At 39.3% G+C, this 16,147-nt stretch overlaps 3 protein-coding genes across 3 annotated transcripts; 1 reads left to right on the top strand and 2 right to left on the bottom strand.

Annotated features, from left to right (window-relative positions):
* The first annotated feature begins 3,669 nt into the window (after positions 1 to 3,669).
* On the top strand, positions 3,670 to 6,333 carry LOC126789409 (tubulin alpha-5 chain). The gene is made up of 5 exons (XM_050515556.1): positions 3,670 to 3,867; positions 4,464 to 4,678; positions 4,773 to 4,972; positions 5,243 to 5,751; positions 5,855 to 6,333. Exons 1-5 carry the CDS (start codon positions 3,755 to 3,757, stop codon positions 6,168 to 6,170), a joined length of 1,353 nt encoding a protein of 450 aa, XP_050371513.1. The 5' UTR covers positions 3,670 to 3,754; the 3' UTR covers positions 6,171 to 6,333.
* Positions 6,334 to 7,039: 706 nt separating this feature from the next.
* Positions 7,040 to 7,873, bottom strand: LOC126788771 (ethylene-responsive transcription factor RAP2-11). The gene has a single exon (XM_050514782.1). The coding sequence runs from the start codon at positions 7,871 to 7,873 to the stop codon at positions 7,040 to 7,042; it is 834 nt and encodes a 277-aa protein (XP_050370739.1).
* Positions 7,874 to 8,773: 900 nt separating this feature from the next.
* On the bottom strand, positions 8,774 to 15,925 carry LOC126786347 (uncharacterized). Its single transcript, XM_050512142.1, has 20 exons — positions 14,565 to 15,925; positions 13,858 to 14,061; positions 13,388 to 13,492; positions 13,218 to 13,283; positions 12,975 to 13,139; positions 12,557 to 12,631; positions 12,316 to 12,470; positions 11,954 to 12,089; positions 11,813 to 11,882; positions 11,594 to 11,721; positions 11,416 to 11,472; positions 10,985 to 11,170; positions 10,765 to 10,857; positions 10,495 to 10,580; positions 10,350 to 10,416; positions 10,196 to 10,262; positions 9,974 to 10,110; positions 9,720 to 9,811; positions 9,556 to 9,622; positions 8,774 to 9,391 (listed from the first exon to the last, which is right to left on the bottom strand). Exons 1-20 carry the CDS (start codon positions 15,789 to 15,791, stop codon positions 9,227 to 9,229), a joined length of 3,348 nt encoding a protein of 1,115 aa, XP_050368099.1. The 5' UTR covers positions 15,792 to 15,925; the 3' UTR covers positions 8,774 to 9,226.
* Positions 15,926 to 16,147: the final 222 nt, after the last annotated feature.

Below are 16,147 nucleotides of genomic sequence, written 5' to 3'. Positions count from 1 at the left end.
TATTTTCATTACAAAATCAATGACAACGGCCTTGTCTTCCTCCATAATGCCCCCTTGTGCAATTGCCCATGATAGTTGGTTGCAAGCAATCTCCCACTCCAAAGCTTTACAAGTAACAAATCATTGGAAAAATTGGTCAATCAAATCTCCATTGTAATCTTGCAAGGTATGTTTTTGTTACCCTTTTGTTATTAGTTCACTGCTCAATCTTTAATTGATTTAATAAGCTAATATATGGCTTTTATGAATTTTATCAGAAGAAGAAAAACAACTTGCTTCAACTATATTTCTTTTCCTACTAAACTGTTGTAAATATTCAATGGGGGTCATGAAATTCAAGTATCTGAAATTGAGGAGTTGAAAACATGAAAACCAGACAAGTAGCTAAAAGAAGGGAAGAGGAATTGAATCCTTTGATCCTCTTTTTAATTAAAAACAAAAAAAGGGGAGAGGAATTGAATGGGCATACATATATGGAAAAGCAAGCCATTTGGGTGAGTAGGTGGTGTGGTTTGTTGGAGTATTGATTTGGTTTGCAATGCAAGAATGCAGATGGTGTAGCAACTTAATTTGACCTTCTGTTAAAGCTGTATGTATGCGACTCATGACCAAAGATATTCATTCAATTGCTGGCTTGCCTTAAACTTGCATGAAAGATTGAGTCACTTTACACCCTATTGAACTAATATAACAAAGACTGTCATAAATCAAATTGAGTCACTTTAGAATTCCGTGTCGAATATTTCGGGTCTAACAAATCACAAAACTTAAAAACAAAGACAAGTCGGTAATCTAGTGGATGCAAACTTGGACAGTGGGAATAACGCTAAGAATATTTGTGTTTCATTGCCTTGCCTCATTGGACATGAAGTCATGAAGTAATACATTTTTTTTGGTTTAGAAAGTCATGAAGTAATAATAGGTACAAGAGGATCGATATTTCTCATGCAAAATAAATGTAATGGAGTTTTGTTGAGTTGGGGAGGACAGTTTGGGGACTTCAAAGTGGAAGATTCATGTTGCCAACTTGCTCATTGCCCCGCCTCACGAGGATCTCTGCTTATCCAACCGGCGAATCCACACACCTTCAATTACAACTCTGTCCTTCTCTACACTCCATTCCGATTTATTTCTTTAATTATGGACTTATAGTATAATCAAACAAACAATTAAAACGTGTTGGCATGTGCCATGCTAACTGCAGGGATCAGCAGCTCCATTTGTATTGATTATTATGCAATTTTCGTAAATAATTATTAACAAGCACAAAGCCAAGCATTCTCAACACTCCGATTTGTGTTTTGTGTAGCAACCATGCCGGGAATCTTGTTATCCGCTTAGTGTAAACTCAGAAGGCAAAGTTTGGCAGGAAAAAAATATATCTTAAATTCTTAAATTCATCATCTTCTCAATTCTAATTTGTGTTTTGTGTATGGGAAATTGGGGATCTTATCATAATGGAAAAGGGCTCATGGGGTTGGTGGGGTGGTTCACGTCAATATTTATGAGAAAAAAAAAAAGAAGCCCATGAAAGATAGCCCAATTTGATGGATGTGGACTGACGAATAGGATTAGGAAGCCTGCTAATCCAAATAGCCGGCACACAAAAGATTGATACAACAACAACCAAAAAGCGGATTAAAATTTGGAGCTACTTTGGTCCCCTGGCAGTTGGGATATTTTTGCCTACCCTAGTTCATATTCGTAAGTATTCATAAACTAATTAAGTAGCATGTCATTTTGTCACACTCACATAGCTTCTAGCTAGAATGATTGGCATGACCCAACAACAAAACAGTTGAACGTTTTCTGATTTTCCATCAAATTAATTTAGTATTGGCACTCTTCAATCATAGAAGAATTTGGTGAACAGACAGCCTAGCCTTTCAACATGTATCCATTATATATTTCTCATAGAAGTGTACAAATATCCAGAAATTAACTTCATTATACAGGAACAACTTTAACTAGGACAAATATTCATCATTCTTTACTACTTACTAGTAAAATGAGGCGCTCATATTTGATGTTTGAGCAACAATTCTACAAGCTGTTGATAATAGTTAAAGATGATTATATTACCATTCCAGTTTTCTTTCATGACAAAAGTTGGTCTTGTAAAAACATATTAAGCTGCAGGTGGCCGGACGTTATAAGGATGGTAATATGAGGTCCTTAGTTCGAACTTAAAATTGTGAAAAACATATCTTGAGAAGGGCCATACGACAAAGGTCTAAATATCGCTTATCGGGATCGTATCGGTCGAGGGGACAAATGATATATCGGATTTGCTAATTTTAAATTAAAATTATTATATTTATACATATACTTCAAAATGTACCGAATAAACTTGATAAAAGAATAACTTTGTCAACTCTTCAAATTCTAACTACGACAATTTAGTTTATGTCGTTACGAGTTCGTCAGTGCTTACATATTTTTTTTATGAGCTTCAAGCTATTTTCTATGATATTTTCAAAGTTTTACAATTTTGAAAAATATATTCCTATTAATTAGATTAAGAAGGTGGCAAAGTATGTGCCATATGCCCCTTTCACCGTTTGGCCAAAAACTCCCCACTCTACTTATTCAAATTAAAAATCAGCTTTGAACTATAGCTCTTGGATCAATTCTTCATCTTCTAATCTCCACAGTTCGTTTCTCTTTATTTAAAGGGAGAGTTTTGGTCGGACTTTGGTTAAATACCAAAATCAAAAAGAGCTACGCGTCTTCTTCTTCCTTCTCGACCCGACGACCCGATGGAAAGGAGATGGGTCACCCAACTTTGACCACTGCTCGACGCTAAAATTTCTAGATCGGCTTCTTTCAACGTCGCCTACCTCTATGTTCGGCCATGCAGGTGATCGGAGAATAAATTAGTGAACTGGAAACTTGAGGTTTTTCAATCACCATTGTTCTTCGTCATCTAAGTTATTAAACTGTGATTCTCCACAATAACTTGGATTCTCCATTAGGTTCATGTGAGAATCATACTCCATTTATCAAAATCTCTACTTTTTTTTAGAGAGAGTAAGAAAAAAAAATCATTAATACATCATGTCAATCTAATATATCACCCTATTATGTGTTGACTGATATATAATAACTGATATGCTCATATCATATCAAATTTAAAAAATCAATAATATATCGGCCATCCGATATTTCAAAAACATAGCGTACCATGAGTTGCTCACTGTTTCGGAATGTAATTTAATCGGCCACTACTTAAAAAAAATTAGAAATGAGGGAATGTTACCACTTACCAGTTACCAGTAATCAAGCAAGCAACAGCTAATCCGACTGGAGTGACACTTGGCTTTCCTCACATGGCCAAGCTGGTCCGCCATATTTCCCCATTCTACCCTCACCAAATCCAACTCCGTTAACACCATAATCTTTGTCGTATTATCCTCTTAATGACTTAATCGCCCCATCTCGATGCATAATTGAGGTCGATAAAGGGGCAAAAGAGTCAAAAAGTGAATCCGGCTAGCCTGGCGCCAAGTGGCAAAGGAAAGGGCAAGCTGTCACACCAGTCTTTTTCAGCAGCAGTGCAGCGGACTTTAAATGGTTATCCATTGTGGTTTTATGAGGAACAAAAATCACACACACACAAGCCTATGATACGATCATACACACACACAAGGAAACAGTCTCTGCTTTTATAAGCCCCCCTCTGAATCCCTCACAGTTTCTTCCACTCCCTTCAGTTCAAGTTTTGATTTTTAAGAGAGAGAGAGAGAGAGAGAAGATGAGGGAGATCATAAGCATTCATATTGGGCAGGCTGGGATTCAGGTGGGGAATTCATGCTGGGAGCTCTATTGTCTTGAGCATGGAATTCAGCCTGATGGTCAGATGCCTAGGTTGGTTTCTAATCTCATATATATTCATATACCCTTTTGTTCTTTCCTTGTAAAGCTTATTGCTTTTGGGTCTTTTGTTGTTTATGTTTGATGGGTTTTGTATGAAGATGGTTTTGATGTGTTTGGTCTTGTATTGAATAGTTAGTTTTGTTTGTTTTAGGGATGTTTGAGATCTTGGTATGTATGGACGGAGATTTTCAGTTATGGTTGTGTAAATGTGTTTGTTTATTACATTTGTGATTGTGGGAGTGTTGGCTTTGGGGTTGCTTTCGATTTTGCTTTCTTGTACGTTTTGATGGATCTGGTGAATGGATTTAATGGGTATTCCTTTAAGAGAGACCACATAAAAGCGAGTCCTGATGGAGTTGGATTCGATAGAGTTGAGGGTCTGTGTTTGCTTCTTCTGTACGATACTGAGATTGTTGTAATTGAGATCTCTTGATTCGGTTGGCCCTTGCAAATTAGCATGATATACTGTATGATTCTTTTGTGTGAATTGTTAGGATTACATTCCAAAGTTGTCGAAATTGTATGAGTGGTGTGTTATATAATGCGAGTGTTTAATAGAGTGTTCTGTTTTGTGTTTGTCTTTGCAGTGACAACACCATAGGGGTCGGAAGGGATGCTTTCAATACCTTCTTCAGTGAGACTGGATCAGGCAAGCATGTTCCCAGGGCCATATTTGTTGATCTGGAACCAACTGTTATTGATGAAGTTAGATGCGGTTCTTACCGCCAACTATTCCACCCCGAGCAGCTCATTTCTGGTAAAGAGGATGCTGCTAATAACTTTGCAAGAGGACATTATACAGGTAAGACTTATTGCTTCTGAGTTGCATTGGTGAGCTAGTTTCATTATGCTAATATTGTCGATTTGACCCTTCCCCCTTCTTTTTTTCTGTGCAGTTGGGAAGGAAATTGTGGATCTCTGCCTTGATCGAGTTAGGAAATTGGCTGATAATTGCACTGGTTTACAAGGGTTTTTGGTGTTCAATGCTGTTGGTGGAGGCACTGGTTCTGGTCTGGGGTCCTTGTTGTTAGAACGCTTGTCTGTGGATTATGGGAAAAAATCAAAGCTTGGATTCACCATCTATCCTTCTCCCCAGGTAATTAAATGCCATTAGTTTGTATTATCGTAAATTTGGCTTATGCAGTCTCTTGTACATTGATGTCCCATATACCGACTTGAAATTTATAAATGTGCACTGTTATCGATAGAATATCTTTTTCTTTCTTTCTTTTTGAAATGGTGATAGAATGTAACACAACAGTAAATAAAAGTATTGACTTCTTAAGGAAAAAAGAAGTGAAAATAACAGGACTTGGTGGTCTGTAACAGTGAAACTCATATCTGTCTTTAATAATCTGCATTTCAGGTTTCAACAGCAGTTGTCGAGCCTTACAACAGTGTTCTTTCTACTCATGCACTCCTTGAACATACAGATGTATCTGTGCTCTTGGACAATGAAGCAATCTACGACATTTGCAGAAGATCTATAGACATTGAGAGACCAACTTATACTAATTTGAACAGATTGATATCACAAGTCATTTCATCCTTGACAACATCGTTGAGGTTTGATGGAGCCATCAATGTAGATATCACAGAGTTCCAGACTAACCTTGTACCATATCCTCGTATCCATTTTATGCTCTCCTCATATGCTCCTGTTATCTCAGCTGCAAAGGCATACCATGAGCAGATCTCTGTTCCTGAGATCACCAATGCAGTTTTTGAGCCCTCAAGCATGATGGCAAAGTGTGACCCTAGGCACGGCAAGTACATGGCGTGCTGCTTAATGTACAGGGGAGATGTTGTTCCCAAGGATGTTAATGCTGCTGTAGCAACAATCAAAACAAAAAGGACTGTACAATTTGTTGACTGGTAAGAAGAATGCCCAAGGAGGGAAAAGACTAAGGATGAAGGTTAATAATGTGTTTTCTCTCTATATTAATTATTCATCTGATGATTTTTGTGTTTGGCTCAGGTGCCCGACTGGCTTCAAATGTGGTATTAACTATCAACCTCCAACAGTTGTACCTGGGGGTGATCTTGCTAAGGTGCAGCGAGCAGTATGCATGATCAGCAACAACACTGCAGTGGCAGAGGTATTCTCACGCATTGACCACAAGTTTGATCTCATGTACTCAAAGAGGGCATTTGTTCACTGGTATGTTGGTGAAGGCATGGAAGAAGGTGAATTCTCAGAAGCCCGTGAAGATCTTGCCGCTCTTGAGAAAGATTATGAGGAAGTTGGTGCTGAAGGTGTAGATGATGAAGAGGGGGGAAGTGAAGATTACTGAAGTTGATATGCAAATGGTCATCCATCTCCTACTTTATCTCTGTTGTTCCTTCTGTTTTGTGTAGTACAATGATTGCAACATCTGCTGAGATATTGTCACAAGAACTATGTCATTATGTCTTTATTTTTTGTGGTTGCGTGAACATGGAGTGACATTTTAAGAAGTGTGTGGTTCTCTCAAGGTTCCTTACTCCTGTGCAACTCTTATCTTTTCATGACCCTGTACACTGCCGCTTTCTTTTTATGAGAAGAACTTGTGTTTTGATCAAGTACAATATACTAGATGCATATAGTAAACGCAACCTACTCCTTGAACCCCGAGGAGCAAGGACCTGCTTTATTGTGTTTCTCTTCATGTCACTGGTATCATATGATTCATATCACTGATATCAATAGTTAATCAAACCCCGATAATAGCCTAGGAAAGCGTTTCTATCTACCTTTGTGACTTTGTCAATGGTTGCATAATTGGCATGAAGACTAATGATTTGTTTTTTGGTCGAATGATGTTCCTCATGAAATCCAGTGCAAGTTTCTCACAGCGCTCAGCCGGTGACATGTAGTGAAGTTCCATAAGATTGAATCAATAAATTCGGTACATTTCACTAGATGCATAAACTAAGTCAAATATAGTCCTTAAAACCATGAGGACCAACATTTTGTTTCCCTTTCACGTATGGCAATATCAGATTAATCGTTAATTAAAGCAAGAGAGAGTCCGAGACAAGCACTTCACGGACTATTAATACTGTATGCCTAATACAATATCCATGCATTTTCCAAGAGTTACTTACAAAATTACTCTACTAATTAACTCGAACAACACTACAATAGTAAGCCAGAGAAGAAGACTAGCCAATTTAGGCATCATCAGCCAAGGCAAAACAACTGAGACAGGGTAGGAAGATCCCACAGAGCATCATCATATGTATTCTCCAGAAATTCGTTGACTCCGTTCATTGCATAAAATGAAGCTGAAGTTATCTGCCTTTCTACCTTTGTGTACTCGGCTTCTGTCTCCTGATTTGACTCTGCTGCACCGTGTGACTCTCCACTGGCGAAGCCTTCTGTTAAATGACTTAAATCCAACCTTTCATGGTTATGTTGAAGCTGATCAAACCCACTCAAGAATTGCCAAGGTTGATCCAGGTGCAACATAGTTGGCACTTGAGAATTCCCAATGCAGTTGCTGAGGTCTGGTCTATATGCATCGCCATACACCTCAATGTTGTGGGATTTGAAACTAGGTAGAGAGCTGCAATGACCATTGTAGTAACTAAGACTATGAATATTGCTATCAGTAATAGTACTACTAACTCTAGTACTAGCTATGGGGGTGGGTTTTATAGTGTTGGGGGTTGAAGAGCTTTGTTGTGTCAAGCTCTTTTTGTGGTTGAGGAGGTTCTTTATTTTCAAAGAGAGTGGAGAGTTGGACGCAACATGAGTACTGGTGAAGTTAGTTCTGGTATTCGAACCACGAAGAAGGCATGCAGCTTCATCATAAGCTCGAGCAGCTTCCTCAGCAGTTTCAAAGGTTCCTAGCCACATTCTGATCTTCTTTGTTGTGTCCTTGATCTCTGCCACCCATTTTCCAGACGGCCTTTGTCTCACCCCAACAAACTTGCTTTTGCTGCTCTTCTGCTTCAACTTGCTTTCTTTCTCGGCGGAGACCCCTTTTTCGTGCTTCTGCGATTGAAGTCCCATACCAGAAGGTGAGGAAGAATAGAGGTTTCAATGGGAATGAAAGAGGAAATTGAGTGACATTGTTATATATAAGCTAGGAGTGAAGACAACAAGGACTTGAGGCTTTAGTTAGTGGTGGGCAGCTCGTTTTCTTCTTCATGTCAGCATGTCATACTTAACTTTGTTCCTTACCTAGGATTGACTGCATTCCCAATGTTAACCATGACCAAATCATACTTTGTTTATTTCTCTATGTTTACTTGTGTTTGGTCTCTTTCCCCCATGTCTGTGTCTTTAGCAGACATTCAATCCATTCCTACATAACGTTTTGCCCCAAACGAAATAACCGAAGAATTGAGCACCATAACCCCACCATGCTAAAACCATAAACAAAACTAGGATCAATAAACAAGGAAAAAAATAAGTGACGAAGTCTCGAGTGTGGTTGGAAGTAGGAGGCCTGTAATAGTATTAGCCGTCACTACTACTCATTCCTCACCAACACAACAAGGTCAACGGCGACGAGCAGAGCAATATTCGTGAGAGCACGAAGGCATGACACATGGAGTAGTAACCTCCTAATAATACAAGAAAACAATACAAAGTCGGTCTGCTATTGTATTTTAAAAGAAACGACAGCTCGCATTTGGTTTGTATACAAAGAATTTGCTGGGGAATCTCGCGTTGCACGCTCGGTTTGGTAGAACCTTTTCATTGCATCACAGAAGACGCCATTGCATAGAAACTAAAGATGACAATCACACAAGATAAAGAAGAAATACAATGAGATAAATCCACACGAACCAAACGCCTATTGTTTCAACTTATAACATGTAAACCAGACTAACCAGCCCCCAGTACGTTTTGGATTCAATTTTAATAACATTCATTGATGCATTCAAAACAGGGCAACACCAAAGATACCATTAAGCCATTTTATTTCCTTTTGGATCAAAATTGCAAATACAAAGAATCACCATAAATACTTCAGTCGACAAATGCATGCGCAGAAAAATATGAAAACACATTAACTGCTACAATCCTCACCAACAAACCCTCTATACTCAAGAACCAACCAAAGGAACTGAGAATAGAAAAGGCTCACATATCACAATCACCTATCCTTCTTATCTTTAAGACTCAAAATTGCACTATAAATTGACACTTGGGTATACACATCCTACCAAAAAAAGGTTTGATCAAATTGTAATGATGACCCCTTCCACACTTCATCAAATGCTGGGTAACTGTAACACTCCATGCAAAACTGACTGATGACGACCGTCTCATGGGAAAGAATTGGAGGCAAATACAAGTAACACACGACAGATACACCGTATCTGAAAGAAGCAATATTCACTCCATGCCAAGATATTACGAGGAAAGGATAGACTGCAGTGCAAGCTGTTGCTGGGGTTGCAAGGAAGACCAAGTTGAGGCCAAGGTCTGTGGTGGTAAAGTCTGCTGAAGCTGTTTTAATAGATTTATCATCCGGCTTGCTGTTTGTTCTGTTGCCAAATCCTTACCAGCACATAAAACCTGCAGGAAAAATCATACATCTCAGGAAATATTAAGACAAGAATAAAAGTATAAAATATAACCTACTACAGTTAATGATCAGCTTATTTCTCATTGTGCATGTTACAAATTCAGCACAACAAAGAAACAATCGGGTTAGACTGATAAGATCATACTTCACAAACCTCAGCAAAGACTTGAACAATTTTGGAAAGATACTGATTGTTGGGACCCAGAAGATCACCATCAGACCTGCAGAAGATATACAAACGTGCACACACCTCTGTTAATAGTAATACAAAGCTAAAACATATATCGAAACAAAAAGTAGTGGGCGAGGGTGCTCTACCGCTCAACCATAGAGCAGAGCTGATCGTGAACAACTTTGGCTTCAATCAAGTCACCTTTTAATGGTAAACAGTTTAGCCACGCAGGGATAACCTACAGACACAAGATTGACAATTCAGAGTGCAGGAATACAAAAATCTTAGAACACAGCAAAAAAAGGTAACAATAAATCTCGAAAAGAAAATAGATTGTCAATGGAGGACACTGTGTTTCCATGTCAATCCATATGAATCCAAAACAAACAAATGGGGGTACCTGAGCAGCGTCAATACTGTCACGGTGATATTGACAAATCTTCCCTAAAGCGGACACTGCATTATCATACGCCATTATGTTGTCAGATTGCAGGGCATTGGGATGCTGGATCACAACATTTAGCCTTGAGAGAGCCACTGGAAAAGGCCATTTCAAAAAGTTAGTGGCATAAACATGACAGGAAAAAAATTACTGATCAATTAAAACAAACACGAAAATTACCGCTAATAAGAGGTTTTATTACAGTTCCACCAAACTCTGCACAGACACCAAGTCCATATACAGCTGCCTGAAAAGTGGCGGGAAATAACAAGAATCATGTAACATGAATCAGAATATATGACCTTATACATGAAACAGTTTGACAAGATCAAACCTGTCGAACATCAGGGCTCTCATCATTACAAGCCTCCAATAGAAAGGGAAGAAATGTGTCATAATATCTGAACCACCAAATCAGAACAAAATGAGTTCACAAAATAAGGTTTAATAAACCTCGACATATAAAAGAACAAACTTACTTTAGAGCCGCTTCTCGACACTGCTCTGCAACATCATCAAAGATGCATATTGCAATCCTTCTCTCTTCAGGCGTTTTATCCTTTCCCTGTGCCAAGACATAATTTAGAAGACGAATATATAACCCGAATAATAAAGGCCACATAAACTCAAAAGTTCAAGTACTCAATTCTTTTATGTTAATAATTCACAGAACTATATATAAAATAGATTCCTGATCTTAGAACTTCAAAGAAACCCACTTCCTTCAGGCAACGGACAAAGCTACTTACCCACATAGGTGTAAGATATGTTGATAGCTCATCAAAGAAAGGCAAGAAAGAGGCTTTGAATGTTTTAATCAGAGTTCCCAAAATTTCTCCCACCTGGAACCAGAGAAAAGAAGTGGTTCAGCAAAATATAGAAAAGAAGAAATTTATGCGACCAAAACAGAGAAAAGGTCGAGCAAATATTGCCAATGAGCTGCTAAGAGATTGTATTTGAAAGACTTACTTGGTCAAATACTTCTTCCTCTTGTTCATTTTCCTCTTTAATCAGTTCCCTTTCCTCATCATCAAAATCTTCTGCTTGGGTCCTCTCAGCTCTCTCTCTTTTCCTACTTGAACTGGCAGTGATCACCTGCTTTATCTCTTCAACAATGGATCTGACCTGGTTCTCATCTAAAAGTGGTCCAGATATCTGAAAGAAAATATAAGCATGCCCAACATCATACAGAAGAAATAAAGTGGCATGCAAAGGTGGAAACACCAAAAGAGTTTGAACTCTGCTCAGTCTGATATAACTGAAATATATTTCATTTCACCGTGCAATATGCTTCTATTCTTCCAAACTAGACAGAAAGATATTTGCAGAGGAAAAAGATAGAGCATTGCAATCATATTCTGGATAAAAGCTATATAAACTATGCTACAGAATTGACACACCTGTATGCATTCGTTTATCGCGTCTAATATATTTGCACATATTTCTGTATCAGGTTCCTGCAAAAAAAAAAATTTGCATTTTTATACTTCAGTGACCACCAAAAGATCATAAAGAGAGCTTTTATGTCATTGTTTTAGGATCAGAGTCATAATCTATAATTAAGTAGCAATAAACAACCTTATGCAATGCTTCAACCAGAGCTGGAACAATGTAGTCAGACAATTGCTTTATATAGGTTTCATTACGACCTTGAGCTAGCCCTTTCTCTATAGCTAATTTTGCGGAAAGCAGTAGCTCCGGCATTGCTAAAAACAAAGCAGAGATAATTCTTTATCAAGTTATGTATATAACCCCCAATGACATTTAAAGACATCTAGCATTAACAGTTAAAGTTACCTGAAACAGCTGCCTTCCTCACTTCTTCATGGAAATAGAATTTAAGAAGCGGAACTAAAGTCGGAGCAACCTGCAAACAAAATGACCTTTAATATCGTATGACTTGGGAGCTGGAGAGAAACTGATGACGCTATGACACACCTGATCAATCCAAGGAAAGAAACCTTCTTTCAGCTCATCTGCATAGCAACACAACATATTGCAAGCTGTAGCCTTTTCCTCCAATACACTAGTCTTGATACCAATTCTCTTATCTCCAAGAGTAATAGTTTCCATACTGTAATGCAAAGTAATAATTAACATGACGTGAGAAATTATCTCCACATACATACATTACATTTTTATCTTTATGTGTGGGTCTACAAAACATAACTTGTTTAGAAGGAAGAATTTTTAGGCCATTGTAAATTATATAATCTACACTAGTTCATTTGTGTCTGTTTTAGAGAGAGAGAGAGAGAGAGAGAGAGAGAATGTCCAAGAATATAAACAAAAATGCAAACCTCTCGTCATCAGATTCATCAATATCACTATTGTCATCTGCGGATGTAATAGTCACATCTGGCTTAAGTTGAGCAGATTGAAGCAAAGGAGGCATTACAACGCTCATATATGGGAGGAAGTCTTGTCCTAAACACTTGCAGAGTCTAGCCCATGCCTACAATATTGTTGGAAAATTGTTATCGGTAAAAGTTAAAGTTATTGTACTCTCTGAAAAGGGCACTTTCAAGATAAAAAGCTTACTTGGAGCATGTAACTTGTAGTTGGGTCATCTGTCTCCATCTGAGACCCTTGCAATGACATCAGCACTTCCATGACCTTGAGGAAAATGATAAACATTAGTTGGTACACTAGTAGATAAACTTCCCAACCCGAAACATCAAAAAGGCTACAGGTTTCTGACAGATCCTTGGATAAGTAAAATGGCAGAGATCAAACTATTATTCATCCAATGAAGAGAAAGTACGATATGCATTTAAATCGAGAAATAAACATATAAAATTAATGCATGCGAAGCTGAGAAAATAATGTCTTCTATCATACAGATAGCCATTAGCAATATATCTGTATACAGAAGCAGATATATCTCAACTATAAATTCCAAAGAAAGACGCTAATGCAATGAGTAGTTTCATATAGGGACCTTTCATATATGTATTACCTGCTTAGCGTCATCTCTGAATTTCTCCTTTCCAACAGCCATACCAACCAAGCTAATACATTCCATGGATTTAGCCCGAAGCATGCGATTAGACTTATCAGTTGCATTAACCAAGATAGCTTTCAGGTAAGGCATAACGGCATCATAGTATTTTTGGAAATGCTCCTACAGATACCAACATAGTCAATTGAGTCATCCTGAAGACAAACATCAACCTACAGTAACAAATTATAAATAAAATACCTGAGATGAATCAGCAACTGATGCTAAAGCAGTCAATGCTCCCTCTTGCACCATTTGTTTCCCATTCTGTGGAAAATATAATGTCATGAAACATGTAAGATGTATTTCGAAAAAGTATAATCAAGTAAGTTCTGCATCATGATGTGGTATAGGTTTATATAAATGATTACCTGCAGAAGTACAAGCAATTTGCTCACTATTCCATCCAAATAAGGTGTCAAAATATCTGGAGTACAGTTCTCACTGAAGTTGAGCACTGCTGAAGCAGCATGTGCCTACAAGAATCAAGATAAAAGTATATTATTTTACAGGCATGTTTTTTTTGTAAAAATTAGAAGAAAACAGCAACTAGGGCTCCTGATCTTGAGAATGAGCAGTCTAGCAAAGCACAACTGACCGAAATAATAATCATGTCGACACAGTTTCTATTACCATCTTACTTTTTCAAATTTTCAAACACAAACTAATAGTGCCTAAACAAGGTTTCAGTTTTTTTTTTCCAACTCTATAATGTACTTTGTACAACTCGAAATCCTCCTCAATTAAACAATCATGGTAACAAGTAGATTATTGACCTTTCAAATGCTGGCAGCTAATGCAATGAAATGTCATCAGAATAACACCACAATTATCAGCATACCTGCACACGAGGGTTCTGAAAGTCATCCATAGCAGCAGCTAATGCCGGAAGCACCCGTTGATGATATTGAACTTGCAGGTCCGGACCCAGATCGGTAGACAACTGCCCAATTGCATTAATAGCTGCCCACCTTACACGAGGATGAGGATCTTGAAACGAGTTCAAAACCATTGCCACCACTTGCTCCAAATTTTTTATCATTACCTGAAGTAATAATACAAGTAATAAACTAACTGTAAGTTACTTGAATCCAATGGACTATCAATAAGCTGACTGGAATCCATTTGACTAAATGAAGAGGTAGAATGTACAAAGAAAAAAACTTTGCAGGTGAACTTGTCTCATTGTTGATATAAAGCAAAAAAGTCTTTACCTGAGCAGATAATACAGGACAACCAACTTATTCAAATGAAAATGTTTCCTATTTTGTCCAATGTGATTCTACAAGTTGTTAGTATTGTTCCCATTATAGCTCTACTTTGTTGTCTTGAAGTTGACACAGTAACATAAAAGTGAAACACATCTTTTTACCAGGCCCATATTATACAGAAAACAAGCATTGCATTCATAAAGTGAAATATGGGAGCATGTAAGAGTTGTATGCTCCTAACTTGATCCACTAACAAGTAGCAGTTATATGGCAAGTGATTAATTAGTCTCAGTGATAGTGCAGTACTCAATAACAAGATAAGGGCAAAAATTGATACCTTAGAACAACCCTCAGCAATCTGTGCAAGCGCAATCAATGCCGCATGGTGCTTCTGCCATTCTGGGGCAGCCAAAAAGGCAGGCAACTGCTCGGACGCGACGGGAACAATTGTATTCCCACCCAAGGAAATGGCAAGCCTGTCCAAACACTCCTGTCCAACACTGTAATTACCACTCTCACCGGCATCCTCATCTTCAGTCTCGGCCGTATGCCAAGAAGGATCATCCTCAATATCCAACACCATGTTCATCAAAATGGCAAACAACCTACTAATAAACTGCGGCAACTTCCTCATCATCCCAGGAGCTCTCTCCCTGGCCTCGGCTAGAGTGATTACAAACTCAATGGCCAAGTGCCTGGTCCCTTCTTCCAACGACTCGGCCTCGGCAATCTGCAGCATAGACCCTACCACCTCCACAATCTGCCTCCTGAGGAACCTGGGCTCAGTCCCAGCCAATTCAATGAACAACTCAAGAGCCTCCTGCGCCGTCGCCTCGTTCCCATTGTTCAAAGACTCCATCAATGTCCTCATCATCGCCGGCAACAGGTCCTGGAACCTGTCCCTATCTCCGGAGCTGGTCAAGCACTGAATGAAGTTAATGACGGCGTTCAAGGCGGCGATCTTGACGTCGGAGTTGGTGGAGGAGCTCAGGCACTGCAAGAACACGGTGTGCAGCTCCTTGATGTAAGGGACCAGCGAGTCGCCGATGTACTGAGAAAGCTGCGCGAATATGAGGAAGGCCGATTCCTGGAGCTTGGGGGAGTCGGAGGAGACGCATTGGAACATGAAAGGGAGAAGCTCCGGCCAGGCGTTGTCCGGCAAGATGCCGGAGGCGAGCTCGGAGATGGTGTCGCAGAGCTTCTTGGAGATGGATTTGACGTCCTCGCGTTGAATACAGGCGAGGAGGATCGACTTGAGGCTGGCCTGGGTGGCGGCGGAGAGGCGCGGCCAGAGATAAGAGTCGTCGCGGGTGAGCTGCTTGCGGAGGAGAATGGCGGACATGGCGCGGGCCTCCTGCGCCGGCGAGAATTGGAGGAGATGAGCCAGTTTAAGGGAGAGCGAGTCAGGATCGGTCTGCTTGCAGAGGTTGAAGAGGAGCTCGGCCTGGGATCGCTGCTCGTTGGCGGAGGCCATCAGGTGAGAGATTAGGGTTTCGAAAGGGGCCGGGTCGGGGCCGAGAATCGTGGCCAGTTGGGCCTGCTGGAGCTGAGTCGACTCGGCCATTGGAACCGGCGGAGGAGTTTCCCTAGTCTAGTTTCGAGGGGTGGATTGGCTCCGGTGGCGAGTGGCTGTGGCTGTGGCTCTGAGACTTTACGGCTTCAGAGATTTTGGGACTGCGCGAAGAGATGGAGGCGTTTAAAGTAGACGCGGGAGTAGAGGAGTGGGGCTTTTTTTAACACACTAATTAGGGCAAACGCAACGCAATATTTCTCCATTGCATAATTAGCTGTTTTGTGGGTCACCTCAATAATCATCATTTCTTTTCTTCATTTTTATTCCTTAATAATTATGGACCGAATTTTTTCACCTTTTATACAAGGATACAACACATTTTTTCTCTATTTTATTTAATAAAATAT

Source organism: Argentina anserina, chromosome 3 (assembly GCF_933775445.1).
Source record: "Argentina anserina chromosome 3, drPotAnse1.1, whole genome shotgun sequence".
Lineage (NCBI taxonomy): Eukaryota > Viridiplantae > Streptophyta > Magnoliopsida > Rosales > Rosaceae > Argentina > Argentina anserina.
Note: the sequence above shows the minus strand (reverse complement) of the source record. Positions and strands in the feature narration are given on the sequence as shown.